General features: G+C 37.2%; 1 protein-coding gene and 1 pseudogene across 1 annotated transcript; one reads left to right on the top strand and one right to left on the bottom strand.

The window, feature by feature from the left end:
- The window catches only part of LOC141452331 (uncharacterized), a 32,613-nt pseudogene extending 21,178 nt beyond the window's left edge, over positions 1 to 11,435 (top strand).
- Positions 7,320 to 17,746, bottom strand: LOC141452304 (uncharacterized). The gene has a single exon (XM_074124299.1). It carries the CDS (start codon positions 17,744 to 17,746, stop codon positions 16,031 to 16,033), a length of 1,716 nt encoding a protein of 571 aa, XP_073980400.1. The 3' UTR covers positions 7,320 to 16,030.
- Positions 17,747 to 18,652: the final 906 nt, after the last annotated feature.

An 18,652-nucleotide genomic window follows, 5' to 3' on the forward strand; every position in this document is an offset into this window, starting at 1 on the left:
GTCCATATTTTGTGCGTGGTTGTACGTATTCTTTGACAAATTGTATTATCTCTGTTTCTAAATTTTGTTCTGAAAGTTCCACATGAATGCGGGTTTTTGTTCCAAATAATTTGGTTACTTTTGGCGGTTTCGGATTTTGTTTTACTAGTGCTAGCATTATTTGATTATTACTGAAGTTAATAGGTGCATCCATTATAGGAATAGTTAAGGAGGTGTTTCCTTCAAAGTTCGTGTGTATTGTGTTGTCTGTGTCTTCAATTATCTGTATGTCTGGATCCTCCGTCGGATCTACATTTACTGCTATGGATTCAGTATCTATTGGTGGTTCTGCTTGTTGTATGGCTGGTTCTGGTGTTGCACAGCCCTGTTCTATTAAAGCATTTTTTATTAGCTCATCTATTAAATCTTCCGTCTCTTGCGGGGTTGTGGTGGTTTCTTTCATGTGTAACTCGATGCGGGACAACGCATCTGCTACCTTATTGTCCTTTCCCCTTTTATAGGTGATCTCGTAGTCGTATTCCTCCAGTCTAAGTCTCCATCTCATGAGTTTGGAGTTAGGCTCCTTCAATGACATTAGCCATTGAAGCGGTCTATGATCACAATGGAGCTTGAACTTCCTGCCGAATAGGTAGGGTCGGAAATATTTCGTTCCAGCCCTTATGTATATAAGTTTTCAATGATGTGAAGTCATGATCGCATTCAGTCGCTTCTTTCAAAGCATGAATTTCTTCTTTAGGTATAGGTAAATATTCTTCCAGTGTGATGGCATGAACAATTTGTGTCATGTCCACATCTTCTGGTCCAGTTTCCTTAAGGCTGAAACGTGACAGCATGTCAGCGATGAACATTTGAGAACCAGGTATATATTTTAAGGTAAAGTCATATTTGAGAATTTTTAGCTGCATTCGTTGAAGTCGTGCAGTATTTTTATGAAGATCATTTTGCACTATCTTTAATAGAGGTTTATTGTCGGTATGAATGATTACATTGTCATGACCATAAATATAATTATGGAACCTATTAAGGGAAAATGTTAGAGCGAGCATTTCTTTCTCAATCTGGCTGTAGTTTAGTTCAGCGGAATTTAAACTGCGAGAAGCAAATGAGACTGGTTGTCCCTTCTGCATTAAACAACACCCTAAACCATGTTGACTACTATCAGTTTGTATCAATACTTCTTGATTAGGATCGAAGATTTTCAAAGTTGGTGCATTAGTAACTAACTTCTTAAGACTATCAAAAGCCTTTTGCTGTTTTAACGTCCAATTCCAAGGATTTTTCTTCTGGAGAAGTTCTCTTAACGGAGCTGTAACTTCTGAGTAGGAAGGAATAAATTTGTTTACAAAATTTACTGCACCAAGAAAGCTCTGAAGCTCCTTTATATTACATGGCTGTTCAACTTCATTAATCGCCTTTACTTTGGCATAATCAGGTTTAATACCTTGTGGTGTAAATACGAGGCCCATATAGCTAACTTCATTCTTTTTATATTGCAGTTTGTTCTTATTGAACTTCACATTATTTCTTCTTGCTCTTCTTAGGACAGCTTCTAGATTGCTATCATGTTTTTTTCCAGACCTTCCTGTTATTATTATGTCATCAAATAGAACCTGCACTCCATCTAGATCTCCAAATATTTTTGAGTTTTCTCTGTGGAATATCTCTGGAAAACTAGAAAGGCCATAGGGCATACGTAAATAAGAAAATCGTCCAAATGGGGTTATCATTGTACACATTTTGGAAGACTCTTCATCAAGTTCAAATTGATGAAAACCTTCTTTCATGTCTAGAACAGTGTAATATTTTTTCCCACTTAAGTTTGCAATTAATTCTTCTTGAGTTGGAATACCATAGTGTTCACGTTTGATATATTTATTTAAAGGTATTGGGTTAAGGCACAGTCTAACACTCCCATCTTTTTTTTCAACAATGACAATATCATGAACCCAGTCAGTGGGCTCGTCTGTTTGACGGATTATTCCAAGTTTCACAAGGCGATCCAGTTCATTTTTTAACTTCTTCTTAAGAAATTCGGGTATTCTACGAGTTCTTTTGACAACAGGTATAGCTTCATCACGCAGTTTTATTTTAATTTTAAATGGTAGTTTCCCTATTCCTGTAAATAAATCAGAGTTCTTATCTATAAACCTATCTTTATTTAAATTTATTACTTGTGGTTTCGCACTAATTTTATTATTTATTGGATTAGTAAACTTTTTATTAACAATTTTTGCTGTATTGCTTGAGTCATTATTATCGGCGTTAATTGTATAAAGTCTTTTGAGAAGTCCTAATTTTAGACATGATTTGGCACTTAAAATAGGAGACGAATCATAGTTCACAACTATAAAATCTAAACACTCATTTACTTGTTTATAAGTACATTTAAAGTTTACTTTACCTATTGGGTGTGTTGTAAAACCTCCATAAGACCTCAGTCGAACATTCGTCTTTTCAATTTTGGATGTATCCTGCAGATTATTATAAATGTTTAAAGGCAAAATATTTACGTCAGATGCTGTATCCAATTTAAAAGTAATAGGGTTCCCTGCAACAAATATAACTTCTTTCCATATTTCACTATTAGTTTTATAAGATGCATTAATATTATCGCAAGCGAGTTCAAGTTCCACACTCTCACAATTAAAAACTTCTGTCTCACTTGAAGATGTTTCGACTTCATAAACACTTTTCTTTCGGTTTTTTAAAAAACAACCTACTTCGAAATGATTTTGGCGCTTACAAAATGAACATGTTTTCTTAAAAGCCGGACCTGAACGAGGTTTATGTTTGGTACCGCATTTCTTACAATCATAATATTTTACGTCGGTGTTCTGAAGTTTATTTTTAATCTTTTTAGTTTGTTTATTAGCGAGTTTTCTGGTATAATTCACTTCACTTGTTAATTCATTATTATTATGATTAGAAATCTCTCTCTTATACGTTTTTCCCATTTCGGCAGCTCTACACAAAGCAATAATTTCTTCTAAAGATTGTTCTTTAGTTTGTTTTAAGAGATTTTTTTGCGCTTCCGCATCATTAACGTGAGCTATTATGTTATCTTTAATCATTCTCTCAGCATACGAAGTTTTACATATGCCATTTTCACAAACAAAATTACACTTTCCTGCTTGTTTTTTCAAGTCCGTCACATAATTATCAAAACTTTTCCCAACTTCATGTACAATCTTGTTAAATTTAAATGTTTCTATGGAGTAATTAACTGTAGGAACACAATACTCATCAAATGATTTAAGTACAATTTCAAGTTCCGTTTTTTTAGCCTCAGGAAAAGTATTAAAAACATCAACTGCCTCTTCACCCATATTTGTAAGCAATAATGCAATTTTATGCTCTTCATCCTTTGATTTAATTTTTCCTGATGCTTTCATATTTAGCATAAACATCTCTTTCCATTTAGGCCATCTGTGTGCAAGACTTGAGTCGAAAACTATCGGTTGCAATCGGAATGACTGGTCACTCATCTTGATTAATAAAGACCTTATTACTATTTCGTTTTAATTATTGAAACTGTACCGCACTATTTTCCGCACAACAAAACACCTGACACCATGTATTGTTATTACGTTATTATAATTATTAATAGGTGATGGGGAGAGCAAGTACACATGTAAAGACGAAGCGTTACTTTATTACTCCTATAACCTTCCAGGAAACCTACACAAGAGTTAGCTAAAATATAGATGGTGTTACTTTATATTACAGCTCACACTATCGCTAAAAGTTCACGTTCGATTGTGGATAGCCGTGTTTCTGTTTCATTTAGTGTTCGGCTGGCGAAAGCCACTGGTAGGTCCGCGTTGTCCGTCTTTTGGCTCAGGACGGCGCCTATGGCTACGCCGCTAGCATCTGTGGTCAGTGTGAATTCTTTAGTAAAATCTGGGTGTTGTAAGATTGGTTCGTTTGTCAGTACCTCTTTGCTGGCATTGAAACTAGTTATGTAGTCGGGGTCGTCAATGTTCATTGCGGCTCCCTTTTTTAATCTTTTCGTCATCGGTTTCGTGAGGGTCGCAAAGTTGGGGATGAACCGTCTGTAGTAACCCAAGAGTCCTAGGAAACTCTTGATTTGTTTTGTGGTTTTTGGTAAAGGAAACTTTTGGATTGCTTTTATTTTGTCTGGATCGGGTGTGACGCCTTGTGGGGTAACTTTATGCCCTAAATAGCCTATTTCTCTCTTTACGAATTCTGTTTTATCCGGCTGTATCTTGAGATTGGCTTCTTTCAATCGCTGGAATAATGCTCGCAGGTCGGTTACATGTTCTTTTAAACTTGTCCTGAATACAATTATATCATCAAGATATACTCGACAATTTCTGAGTCCTATTAGGACATTATTCATCACGCGCTGGAACGTTCGCGGGCTGTTTTTCAATCCGAAAAGCATTCTCAGGAATTCAAAATGGCCATGGTCAGTGCTAAAGGCTGTTTTCTCTGTACTTTCCGGCTCCATTTCTACTTGGTGGAATCCGGAAGCAAGATCTATAAGTGAGAAATATTGGCAACGCCCTAATTTGTCCAACAGTTCTGTTATGTTGGGAATTGGATAGGGGTCGTCTATAGTTTTCTCATTTAGCTTTCGGTAGTCTATTACAATTCGCCACTTCCTCTTTCCGGATGCGTCCATTTTCTTTGGCACGATCCATACTGGAGAATTCCAGGGCGAGTGGGAATGTGCGATTATGCCTTGTTCTAACATTTCCTGAATTTGTCTATTTATTTCCTCGGTATGGATTTCGGGATATCGATAGGTTTTTGTGTATACCGGGGTCTCGTCTGTGGTACGGATGTGGTGTTTTATTCGGTTAGTGAAAGTTAGGGGGTTTGACTTGAGGTGGAATATATCCGAATATTCCTTGACCAAGTTGCCTATTGCCTCGGCTTCCTCTGGATTCATATGTTCCCTTCTAATAGGTGGGAAGTCTACTTGACTTTTCTCTTTACTCATTATTATATTATTGATTTCAAACTCTCCTAGCGGGATTACTGGTAACGGGTGATTTAGCGTAAACGTCACGGGTATACATGCCGTGTTTATGGCTCTACACCACGTCTTATAATTTTTTATTTTAACTATTCCTTCTGGGATTACTATTTCTCCCACTCTTATTTCCGGTATCACTGCTTCTCCGGTTTTTATATTTTTTATCCGTATATTTATTTTTTTCTCTTCCTGCGCTTGTAAATTATAATTTTCTACGACGTCCTCCCTTTGGGATCCTTGGCTATGTACCTTAGCCTCCGGCCCTAGGGGTTCCGTTTTATAATATTTGATTTCTATAAGGTTTTCTCCTATCTTTAATTTATTTTCCCTGAAATTTATTATTATGCCTAAATCCTTAATTAAATCAAGACCTAATAGAAGGTCGAAGTCGTTATGAAAATCGAAAAGGAAAAACTCCGCCGTTGTCCGTTTACTTCCGGTGAGTTCCTCTAGCCCAACTTCTGTGCTATAATTCTCTTTCGTGCTTCCGTGACGCGTTGTGACTTCAAAAGGTTTCTTTTTTATGCTTTTCTCGTAATACTTTTTAGCTATGTCTTTTTTGATAAAAGATTTTGTGCTTCCAGTGTCGATGAGTATTCTAAAGTCGTTCTGTCTATCTGTTATATATGGTAATTCATTTTCTCTATTAGTTAAATTTAGAATTTGGAACTTCCTAAGGGGTACTTGCTGTCAGTGAGGCGGTGTGTCTCGTACTTGGACTGGTGGTATTTTCTCCTCTACGTCCTCAACCAAGGGTTCTACGTCATTTACGTCTAGTTGGTTGTACTGAGGGCGGTATGTATTTCTAGTGGAAATACTCATGGGTGTTTGGTCATAGTAGGCGGGGGCTGTTTGTCTGTGTGTGGCGTGTGGGCCGTATGGGCCGTGTTGCGGGTTCAGCTGCGTACTGGGGTACGGTGCTGCCTGGGGTGTCTGCTGTATTCGGGGTTTCGGTGCCTCTATCTGTGGCAACCGGGGTGTGAATTGTTTCTGACTGAAATGTGGTTTTATAAAGGTCTGTTGTGGCGGAAATCTGGGATTTGTGATTGGAATGGTCTCGCTCTTGGTGCGTTGCTGCGCTGATGAAATATTGACTGTTTGTTTGTTAAGTTATATTGAAAGTCGTTTGTGAGCGTGGAGAGGGCTGTGTTTAAGTCTGGTGGATTCTTTGCTTTTAATATTGATCCTATGGGCTCGTGTAATCCTTTTAATAGAGTCCGTAGGGCTAAGCCTCTCGCGTGCGTGACATTTTATGTCATATTCCATCTGGGTTCGATGATTCCGGAAATAGCTTAGTAATAAGTTTAGAATTTTCTGAATCTTTTGGTAGTAGTCTATGGGAGTGTCACCTAACTGTTTTAGGTTCACTAGCTCCGCAGTGAGTGTGTATTCGTCACGTTTGTCTGAGTATGCATTCAGCAAGATTGTCTTTAAGTCATTAAAAGTGTTATATTGTGAGTTATGAATGATTGTGGCTGCTGGGCCTTTTATCTTTGCTAGGATGGACGATTGAAGGTATTCATTCTGGAAGTCATTTGGGTTCACATTTAAAAATTTGGCTACTAATTTTTCTGATATTTCTATAAAGCGGGCTAATAATTCGGGTTCCCCGTGGAATTCGGGAATCATCTCTACGTATTCCTTTTTCAGTACAGGGACGGCCATCTTTGAATCTTTAAATTTCTATCGTTTAAAATTTCTATATAAGATCGCGTGCGTTTATTTAAACGTCAATTAACTAGTTACACAATGGGAAACTGAAAGGTAGTATATAATCACAAAAGATTGGGAGTGTGCTGGAATTGTGTAATAGGACACGATACCGTATAATGAGAAAAGGTTTTTGACTCCTTGGTTTTGGAACTCTCTGCCGTTATCCATTTGAATGGAGGCAGGTAGAGGAAATAAGGAAAAGTAGATTTGAAATTTCTCTTGGATTTCTATAGCGTTATGTGTTGATATAGGATAGACCGTTAATTTTTTACTGAAAAGGTTAATTATGGTGAGGAATTTTTGAGAATTAAAGGTGAATACATCAGCCGCTAATTTCTCGAAGGGTTTATTATTATTATTATTAAATAGGGATTATTTTATTATTTATGACATTTATTTATTTTTATTTGTTTTATTTATTCATGTAATTTTTAATTATTAATTAAATTATTAATTTTCTTAATTTATGAGTAATTATTTTATTTCTTATTACTTTACTGGTATCCAGCGCGTTTAAATAATTTAATTTTCAATATACTTGTATTTTGCGAGATTTAGTTATTTTATTTTATTGATTACCTCGTATTCAGCGAGTGTAAATCACTGATTTATTTAAATTTTTAATTTTTGTTTTTAACTCGTATTACGCACGTTTAAATAATTTTTATTGATTTATTTACTTTAATTTATTATTTTATTTATCCGTTTATTCCTTTTATGTAAACCTTATCCGGTCCGTCTCATTTTTTTCTCTCTCTCTCTAACCCTAACGTTTGGGTCCTGAATCCCTGGATCGAAAGGGTAATTTCTTCCTAGCTTATCTAGAGGGTCGGTTATATTATAAGAGTACTTAGCGTCAAGAGTTTTATTGTTTAATTTTCCGTAATCAATAGCTACTGTCCATTTCCGTTTACTGCTATTATCTAAAATTTTAGGTGTAACACACGCGTGTGCGTTCCAAGGGGAATGCGACATTTGACTTATTTTTGGTTCAAGCTTTTTGTTAATTTGTTTTTTGGTTCTTGGTAGTGGAAAGTTTTTTATAGTTTCTACTTTGTCTGGGTTAGGTGATATTCCCTTGTTAGAAATTATATGTCCGAGGTATAATAATTCTCTTTTAAAGAATTCGGTCTTATCTAACTGAATTTTTAAGTTATGTTCTTTTAATTTTAAGAATACTTTTTGTAAGTGTTTTAAGTGTTCTGTTAAGTTGTCGGAAAAGATGATTATGTCATCCATATAGACAAGGCTATTTGGGGAGTCTGCAAATAATATGTTCATTGCCCTCTGAAATGTTGGGGGAGCGTTCTTTAGTCCAAACGGCATTCTGAGGAACTCATAATGTCCTGTATCCGTACTGAACGCTGTCTTTGGGATTGAATCAGGATCCATCTCAATTTGGTGGAATCCTGAGGCCAGATCAATAGCTGAAAAATAAGTGGCTCTGCCTATTCTACCAAATAGGTCTTCTATGTTTGGAAGTGGGTACTTATCATCTATTGTCTTTTCATGACTTCATGTGCATAGATTAAACATTTAGCCTTACCGTTTTCTGTTTTAACCAACCCTTTACCTATTTCTATTTTATCGTTTTTAAATTCGTAATTATCTATTAGTCCGCATTCACAGCGATTTTTCACGGGTATTTCTACTATATTGTAGCCCTTTTTCAAATTTATTTTAATTTTTTCTTTTTTATTATTTAAATTATTTAATTTTTCTTTGTTTAATTTTTTTCCTTTATTTTTATTTATAATTATTTTCTTACCTTTCTTTAAGCCTGTTCATTCTTCATTTTCTTCCTTAATGCTAAATAATAATTCTTTTATACTACTGTCATGTTTTAGTATGTTATGTTTAAAATCTACAGATGCGTTTATTAGTTTGAGTGTTTCGTAGCCAAGTAGGAAGTTGTATCTTTGGGAAAAAGGAAATATATAAAATTTTATCATTAAGTCACGTTGGTCGGGGAAGATGGTGTTTAAATTTAATAGAATGTACTCGGATCCTGATTGTTCTCCAGTCGGAGTTTTTACCAGAAATTGTTCTTTGTATATCTTCGTGTTAGTTGGTACTGTTGTGGGGTTTATATAATTTTTTTGGGAGCCTGTGTCCACTAGCCATTTGTTGTTATCCGTGTCTAGGAAATAGGGTAGTGATTTGGACAGGTTTTTAACTCGAACGCTAAGGGTTTGGGGGGTGTTGGCCTGGGCCAATTTTTAAAAAATGGTCCGTCAGTTTAGCTACTGTCTGTGTTAGTTGCTCCACTTGTGTTTTTAACTCTCTTACTTCGTTGTTACGTCGTTTTTCTGTCACGTTTAGTTCTTGTGGTTTGATAGTTCTCATAGATACTGTGTTCTGCGACAGTGGGTTAAAAGGTCTGCTGTGGAAATTATTTGTATGGGACCTTTGAGGTGTCCACATAGGATAATTACTTTGAGGATTCTGACTTTGGTGGGAATTTTGAGGATAATGATGATAATTTTGAGGATAATGAGGAAGATTCTTAAATGTAGTGTTTGAATAGTTATTTCTGTTGTATTGTGTAGTGTTTTGATAATGCTTTCTTGGCTTGAGGTGATTATTACTATGTGTGGAGTACTGGTTTATGTCAATTTGTGTTAGTCAATTTTAGTTGATTTAGCACTATCCCGCAATCGTTGATTATTTTAGCCCTAGTGTCATCTAAGGTTTGACATTGTAAGGATTGTAGGTGTGCACCCAGGGTTGGGTGTATTCCGTGGAGGAATATCCTCACTAGGTGGGCATCTAGCTGTCTCGTAAGTTCCGTTAATACTATTCCTGAAAGTCCGTCCAATTTATATCTAGTTAATATTACAGTACGCTTTTCGTCTAGTCGGTTTAAAAATTCGATTGGATGTTCTTTGGGTTTTGCCCTCATTCGATTTAATTCTGAAAAAAGATCGGGTACGGATCTGTTATCTGCAAAGTTATTTCTCAACGACCTAATAATTTCGTTAATAGTCTGACAGTTGTTATTATAGATTACAATTTTCACAGGGCCTTTGATCTTAATTAATGCAGTCTTTACTAAGAGCCAATGGTTGGTTTCACGCTCGTTGATATTGGTCTTACAATACGTATCAAAAAGTTCTTCGCACGTGTTTATGAAATGGTACAAGTCATAACTTGTGCCATCGTATTCGGGAATACATTTTAAGATATCTTGGGTTATGGGCTTCGAAGTCATCTTGTTATTCTTTATTATAGGTATTGTATTTAATATACCTGTTCTCCAATGTTTAGTATGAGTTCGTGATGTTGACTGTTCTTCGTCGGAGGAGTCGTCAGTAGTCTGCTTAAGTTGCTTGTGTTGCAGCTGGGAGTTCACCAGAGAGTGTTTTCTTTCTTGAGTGAGACAATAGGTCGCACGTCTGCCAATGTGGTTTCACTTCCGCCGTGGGACAATAGGTCGCACGTTGATGAAGTTCACTAATGGGATGAATGATCACACTAGTTGACCGCAATAAACAGTTCCACCGTGGGACAATAGGTCACACGTTGATGAAGTTCGCTAGTGGGTTAAATGATCACACTAGTTAACCGCAATAAACAGTTGACACTGAAGCCAATGTTATTCTCTAAACTATTGACTTTGCAGGTCCCTGTTCGGGCGCCAGTTATGTTAAAGCGGTGAGAAATAAAGTTTTTAAAAAACAACTTTATTTCAGGGGAGTACACAATTGGGAAAGATTACAACACTTCCTTAGCAAAACTCACAGTACAATGTGTAATTAAAGAAGTACGTAATGGGAGTGTCTCTCATTCGTTGCTTCCAGGGGTATATATCCTATTAGCCAGCGTCTTATCTGTGCAGGTGGCTATCTGTATGAACAGCGTGCATAACTGTGGACGGAGGCGACTAGCAAACATACTTTACTGTAAATTTCTTTTATTAACCATTAAATAAAATCCAAGGCCTAAAGACCGGGAATCGAACCCAGTACCACAATACATATTAGCTTCGCAGGTCTTCTAGAAAGAAGTACGTTTACTAATTCCCCCATTTCCTGTTCAAATGACATGTTGTTTGCTAGTACAAGTGAAAAAATCCTCTTTAAGTTGATTTAAATAAACTCACTATTCAACAATACTGGTCGGAGCACAGCTGTGGTGGTCAACAGCTAGTCAGAGCACAGCTGTGCACAACAGCTCAGAGCACAGCTGTGCACAACAGCTCAGAGCACAGCTGTGCACAACAGCTGGTATGAGGTCCGCCATCTTGTAGGAGAAGGCCAACGAGTAGGAGGAGGAGGGGAGGGGTAAAGGTCAGTGCCATGTAGTAGGAGGAGTAAGGCAAGGGTGGGGGTAGAGAAAGTGTCGTCGAATTCGCAGATTGGCCGATTTAGAGGGGGAGGGGGCAAAAGTGGGGAGGGGGAGGGGCGTGGCCTAAACCCTCGTCGAATTCGATGATTAGCCGGTGGGCGTGGCCAAAAGAAATCCTGCATTCTGATTGGCTCCACAAAAAAGCGTCCCAGAACCGCCATTTTCCCTCTGAAAAATGGCTTGAGAATATAAAGTAATTCAATTGTCAATAAAAACCAAAATCAATCATTCGGAACAATAACTAATAATAGTATTAACATGGCAATAGCACACATATCAAAGGTAAACAAACAACGAAAAGTTCCTAAAAACAAAATTATTTAAAATACATATAAAAATAGGAAAAGAAAAAAAAAACCTTAACACCAATTTTTAACAACACAAATACTACAAAGAAATGATTCTTATATAATCCCTTATAAGTTATTTCTTTTATTTTAATAATAAAAATGTTTTTTCTTTTTTTTTTATTAATATTAAAAACCATATAAACCCTAATGTTTTTGTTACCACAAGATCACGTCGGGGTCACCAATGTGAATGTAGGTGATTTATCAACAAGGCGATAAACTTACTCAGTCAACGTTTATTTCACAATAACTAGCCTTGCTAGTAAACATCAACAAAAAATGAGCACAGTACCATGTAGACAAAACTCAATCAAGAACTGAAATAAGAAAAAAAGTAAAGGACATGTACTTAACTACACTCACTAATGAATACATATATCTCTGCACTGCGGATTTTTGTAGTGTAACCCTCTCCTAGGTTATATATCGATCTCAGGTTCGATACAGATCCTAGATGACGTTACTGATTATGGGGCTCCCCCACAACACTTTAGCTAATCTATGTTTACACTATACATGTGATGAGAGGTATTTTCAACCAATGTCCCTGTTTGATTTAAGTATGATTGAAATATGTAAGCATGTAAATAAAAGAAGCGACATTTCCTTATTGGAAATACCCAAAACTAACAAATGTAAATTAATCGATGCATACCCCTATTATTGTATAGATACTTATAAAAAATGTTTTATCGATTTGTATTGTTTTGAAAATATCGAATTCAATGCTGGTAAACGCATGTCTATGTCAGATTATATTGCTATATCGTTTTGTTTTCCAAATAATACATCTTTATTTTTACAACATTTTAAATCGATTAGAATAACTATTAAAATGTGTTATTATAATATATATAGGCTTGTAAAAAAAAAATGAAATAAATCTTATATTTAAAACATTTTTGTTTTTATTAATAATCGCCCCCAAATATTTTTTAGCAAGCGCAAGGTAAAGGTGTAGCGCACCGCCCTCTTACCATCCAAAAAAGTGAGGGCAAAGGTAGGTCCTAGTGGGAAATGCGCGTGTGTCGTCACATGCCACACCCTCCAATATTATTGTGACGCAGGAGGTGCGCATGCATTAGGACAGGACAAACATGTGACGTACGCGGGGCCCCTATCCTCCTCATCCAGTTGGACGGCATGAGGGGTATGCCTTGTGACGTAGGACTTGCGTTCCGTGTGACGTAGGAGATGCGCTAGAAGGAAAATATCTCTATCATTTTGCGTCATCGTGACGTATTGTGTCGTAGTGTTGACGTCACACCTCTATCCCCCTCACCCATTAGGACCACAAAATTACGATGAGGTGTATGACGTCATGATAACGCAATGTGAGGTCATCACTTCCGGCGCAAAAATTCATCCTCATATGCCCAAAACTATACTACTAGTGGTATTGTGAAAGTGCCAAGCTATAGAATGTATTGGGCAAGTGATACCAGGTATCCTCTAATTGCGGATGCAATGAGCAGAAATCGTTTTTACAAACTTCGCACATTTGTCCATGTGAATGATAATACAAACTTTATCTCTGACCCAAATCACCCTAATTACAATAAATTATACAAAACCTAGATGGTATAACCTTTCCTAGATGGTATAAAAGAGAACTTCTTGAAAATAGAAAAGAAGAAAATCTGTTAATTGATAAGGTGATCGTACCATTCAAAGGACATTCTCGTCTAAAGCAATACATAAAAAATAAACCTCACAAATGGGAATTTAAAATATTTGCGCTAGCTGGGAGAAGTGGCTTAATGTACGATTTTTTTGTTTATGTGGGAAAGGGTACTGTGCCTGATCATGAATTCGGGATAAGTGGAGATGTTGTTCTAGAGCTTTGCCAAAAAACTAAAACTACAAGTTGTTTTTTGATAACTGGTCTACATCCCATCAAATATTAGTGGCACTCAAAGAAAAAGGATATTTAGCTTCAGGAACTGCAAGACCTAATAGGTTGCCTGGGTGTAAATTTACCGAAGATAAAGCATTGCTAAAACAATCACGGGGAAGTTTCGAGGCTATGTTAGATAATTTAAATAAGTTTATGGCAATCAAATGGATCGATAATAAATGCGTTCATGTAGCCTCCAATTTTTCAGGAATTAATCCAAAAAGTACAGCAAGAAGGTGGTGCCAGAAGGAAGAAAAAAATATATAAAGATAGAACGCCCTAATATGATTGAAGAGTACAACAAAAATATGGGCGGAGTAGATTTGAATATGTTGGTTTCGTTGTACAGAACCAACATTAGAGTTAAAAGGTATAACCTCCGTATAGTGTACCATATACTGGATATTTGTGTAGTAAATGCTTGGCTACTAGACGAGATTGCGAAATAGAACGAAGCAAACATGTGTCACTCGTATCATTTCGAGCCGACATTGCTCATGCTTTGCTTTCTGCCGGAGCAACTTAAAAGAGAGAGGCCGTCTTCAGCGAACGAAACAGAACCTCAAAGGAGGAAATACTCTAAAGCTCCGCGCAGTGAAATTGTGCACGACCGTGTGGACCACCTTCCAAAATATCTAGCCAACAAAACGAGATGCAAACATTGTTCTAAACATTATAGTCGTGTACAATGCGTCAAATGTAATGTCGCATTATGCATCACTAAGGATAGAGACTGTTTTCATTCTTTTCATCTAGTGTAACATTTTTCATAAACGTACCTCGCTTTTTATGCCATTATTTCTAAATTTTTATAATTATAAAAGTATGTATTAGGTACATATATATAATTTTCTTTTTGTATTTTAATAAATAAAGGTCATACAAACTTTGCCTATTTGTGGACAAATGATGCCATATGTGCTCATTTTCTAAAATAAATTATTTTCATTCTTTCTAGCTGGTGCCCAATGATGCCATATGGAATCATTTTCCAAAAAATGTTCAAAACATTCAAAATGGAAAAAAATATTTGATTTGTTCATTTTAAGCATTATTTATTATAGTAAAAGAAGTTTTTTTCTCTCTCTCTCTCTGTGTAATAATTCGGTCCGGAAAGGGTTAATTTATTAATAGGTAATGTTTTACTTACGACTTCCATTTTACTTTGATTTGACTCAGTCAAAGTAACAATCTTCTGTAAAGTAACTTCGGGCTGATAATTAATATATTTTATTACAAATGAATTTATGAAGTTGGCTAGACTTCAGTGGGCTGGACATGTGGTTAGGATGAGGGACGAGGACATCCCAAAAAAGGTGATGTATGAGCTCCTCCGTAGAGCCTTGAGAGTTTGGAGGCCGAAGCTGCGCTGGACGGACGGTGTTGCTGGTGATGCGAGGTCGATGTTGAATATCGCCAACTAGAGAGCGGCAGCGCAGAGCAGAACTGACTGGGGATAACTGGTTGAGGAGGCAATGAATTGTGGCGCCGTTGGATTTCTGGGTCTATAACCTGATAGAAAAATCACAATGTTGTATTTCTGAATGGTTTTATTTTTTAAGGAATATTACGTTGGAAGTAAGGCATATTGATTCTATAAAACACTCGTAGGGTAACAGTATAATTAACTACTACCTTGTTTTTTTTTAGGATATATGTACCTTTTGTTTCCAATGCAATCTACTGACAAGAATTTAAGTTAAAATTTCTTTTTAACACTTAAACGTTAAGTTGCAACGTTATTATTATCTCATCAACATTACCTTTGAATTCCAAGAGATTCTAAGAAAACTTATTGGATTCCACTGCAGCCGATTTGGTAATTGAAATTAAAATCGATCTACTGTGAATCTATCCGACATATACTTCTGCAACTGAATACTTGCCAATAATTATACTTATCAATTCAGGTTTGTATATAACAAAACAATTTATTTGTTACAATTGTTATCCCACAGTCAGGGAAGAGTTTAAAAAGTTCAAACAAGAAAACAAACAAACAACTATACCACAACTTTATTTTTATTAAACAAGATAAACACCAGATACATAGATCACACTCATCAACGAAACCCAACCTTAAGACCGCTTCTCATAACGTGAAGATAACCCAACCATATCCTGCCTTCTTTCCCTTAACTATCGAAGGGATCTACCAATCGATTAGACAATATTTTTTATTTTAATAATGTTCGCCCCTTTAACATTCGGCCATTCTGCCCGCTAATTGTCCTCAATTAGCCTCGTGATGTCACTAATGGCCTATTACTCACTATACCTCCTAGGTTTGATCTTGCTCTTCTTTCCAGCTGAATTCTTCCTTCTTCTTTGTCAGCCTAGTAATCGGTTCAGCCATCCTTGCGAAATCGGGAATGAATCTCCTAAAATAGCTTACCAATCCAATGAATCGTCGCACATCGTGTACATTTCGCGGCGGGGGGTACTGTGTAACCGCCTCCATTTTCTGGGTTCCAGGTCGCACAACATCACTGGATAGCTGTAATCCGAGGTATGTCACCTCTGGCATAGCGAATTGACATTTGGAGGGTTTCAACGTTAGCCCTCCCTTTCTCAACGCCTCTAATATTTGACGAAGTCGCTCCTTCATGTCATCGTAGTCTCTCGCCGGAACTAAGAGATCGACCATATAACAGACAGCCACTGAGTTTTTCAATGGTCCTAGAATCGCATTCATCGCCCTCGTAAACTCATAAGGCGCGTTCATGAGCCCAAATACCATCTTTTTAAATTGCCTGTTTCATCTGGTGTGACGAAGGCCGTTTTCCCCTTCGCTTGGTCGGAGAGGGGCACCTGTAGATAACCGTGGGCCAGATCCAAAACGGTAAACATCTTGCTCCCGGCTAATCGTTCTAGAATCTCGTCTAGATGTGGCATGGGAAAAGTCTGCTTGACCGTCAGCTCGTTCAACTTGCGATAGTCCACCACAAGTCTATACTCTCCCGACTTCTTTTTTATAAGGAGTACTGGGCTTGTAAAAGCCGATTTCGTCTCCTCAGCTATTCTGTTTTCTTTCCATTCCTGAACAATTCGTTTTATTTCCTGTCTCTCACCCCAACTGGTTCTATATGGTTTACAGCATGGAGGTTGACTTCCAGGCTTCAGTTGTATGTCCATAGGGTCGCACCTCGCAGTTCCCAACTCAGTGATATCAATTGCAAAACAATCGCGGTATTCATTCAATAGAACAATTAATTCTTCTCGTTCTTCTGCAGTCAGTGTCTCGGATATATTTAGCTGCTCTTCCGTCAACGGCATCCTTGGTTTTACTATATCTTCGCTTATCTTGTTCACCCCAACTTCTGCATTTCTGGCAATCACTTGTCCTTCCACAATCTGCTTCTCATTCTCCGAATGGTTGGTGATAGGTATTTGCAAATGGAGATTATCTACCCTGGCTTCTATAAACATGCAGCTCTTGGCAGGCACCTCTACCGGTTTTGTGGCCACTACTTGGCTGCGAATCTTCTCCTGTAATTCTATTTCCAAGAAAGGAAATCTGCCTGACTTTCCGAAGCTGACCTTGTTTCCGAGTTTCACCATTTCCACTTCGGGGGCTTCAGTCCAATTTCTACCAACAATCAGCTCATATGGTTGGCATCCGTCGGCTACAATGAACAATTCCGTACCTTGAACATGAACATCATCAATAGAAAGCTTTACAACAGCTTTCCCCAAGGCGTACGACACAGAGCCTTCACCAAAGCCATAGACAGGAGCTTCACACGACGTAATATGCACTCTGCAACGAAGCGCGGTACTCGCCCTCATTATACAAACACTGCTGCCTGTATCAATAAAAGAATCTACTTGGTAGCAATCATCAATTACAGCTTCTTTTTTATACCTTTCGACGAAATCGTTTTGTGGCATCCTGGTTAATAATGCCTTTTCTGGACAGTCAGCCTTTAAGTGCCCGATTTTCTTGCACTTGTGGCATATTTTCTCTCTTTTGGGTGAAGGGCAATCCCTAGAGATGTGTCCTACTTCTCCACAATTGTAGCACTTTGATTCGGTCTTCGTGCAATTGTTCGAAAAATGACCAGTACCGCCACATCGGTAGCATCTAATTGTTTGTGGCTTGGCCTCAGCCTTATCTGTCACGGAATCCACTTTAAATGGCGGCCCATCTTTGTTCCTTCGACTTGTTCCAACACTGTCTCTAACGCTTCTCTCTTTTCTCACACGCTCTTCCCTAACCTTAGTCAATTTCTCCAAGGCTACAAGTGACTCCAATAGCTCGTCTTCATTTTTATGCTCTTTCATGAGTAAATGATTCGCTACATCCCGAGACCATAGTCCTTCAAGCATTAATTTCTTTACTTCGGCGAATGGTAGGTCTAAGCCTGAGCATAAATATATCTTCTCATGGAAGTATTCCACTGCGGACTCATTTCTGTATTGCATTCTATCGTACATTTTCTTCCAACGATCAACTTTGTCACATTCACGAACGAAAGTACTGTTAAATTGTCTTTCAAAATCTTTCCAGTCCTTAAACTCTCTTCTCAGGTACCAGAATTAGGCAGGTCCCGCTAGGTGAACTCTAGCAATTTCAAATTTCATACCCTCAGTCCATCCATGAATTTTACCAACGCCATTAATCGTACGCAACCAGTCTTTTGCACCGCTTGTTACCTCAGTACCCTCAAATTGAGGTATTTCTTTGTTAAGGTCTGGCATGATTTGTACGTCAGGTCTTCGCTCCACAAGTTGAGTCAGAATATTTTGCTGATTTACTAATATGCGAAGTAAATCCTTATTTTCATGCTCATCTTTTACCGGGATACAGTGTGGACAAAACCACAACACTTCCGGACTAGCAAGTACTTTCTATTTCACCTCCGTCATGCCAGGAATACATTTACTGTGCCACCAAAGGCTACACTTTCCATCACACAATATAGATGGTTCACCCTCATCTATTTTGTTTTTACAGCCTCCACAGTTTTCCATCTTCATTTAATTATTTTTATTTATTTCTCTATTTAATTATTATTATTATTATTATTATTATTTTAAACTATATATAACTTTAACGAATTTATAAATTTATCAACAAAAGTATCTAATTACCTGCCTGAAGATTTACTGGCACCAGAAACAATTTAATTGTAAAAGTCAATTGGTAAACACATATACGTAGTCAGTAATAAGTAATAAGTAATCCCACTTCTGAAATAATGTTATCTCACAGTCAGGGAAGAGTTTAAAAAGTTCAAACAAGAAAACAAACAAACAACTATACCACAACTTTATTTTTATTAAACAAGATAAACACCAGATACATAGATCACACTCATCAACGAAACCCAACCTTAAGAC

The sequence above is a fragment of the Rhodnius prolixus genome, unplaced genomic scaffold (assembly GCF_049639745.1).
Source record: "Rhodnius prolixus isolate KJV_2025 unplaced genomic scaffold, Rpr scaffold_3, whole genome shotgun sequence".
Taxonomy (NCBI): domain Eukaryota; kingdom Metazoa; phylum Arthropoda; class Insecta; order Hemiptera; family Reduviidae; genus Rhodnius; species Rhodnius prolixus.

Coding starts and splice junctions, on each gene's coding strand:
- LOC141452304 (XM_074124299.1), bottom strand. CDS start 17,746: ATGTACGATAGAATGCAATACAGAAATGAGTCCGCAGTGGAATACTTC.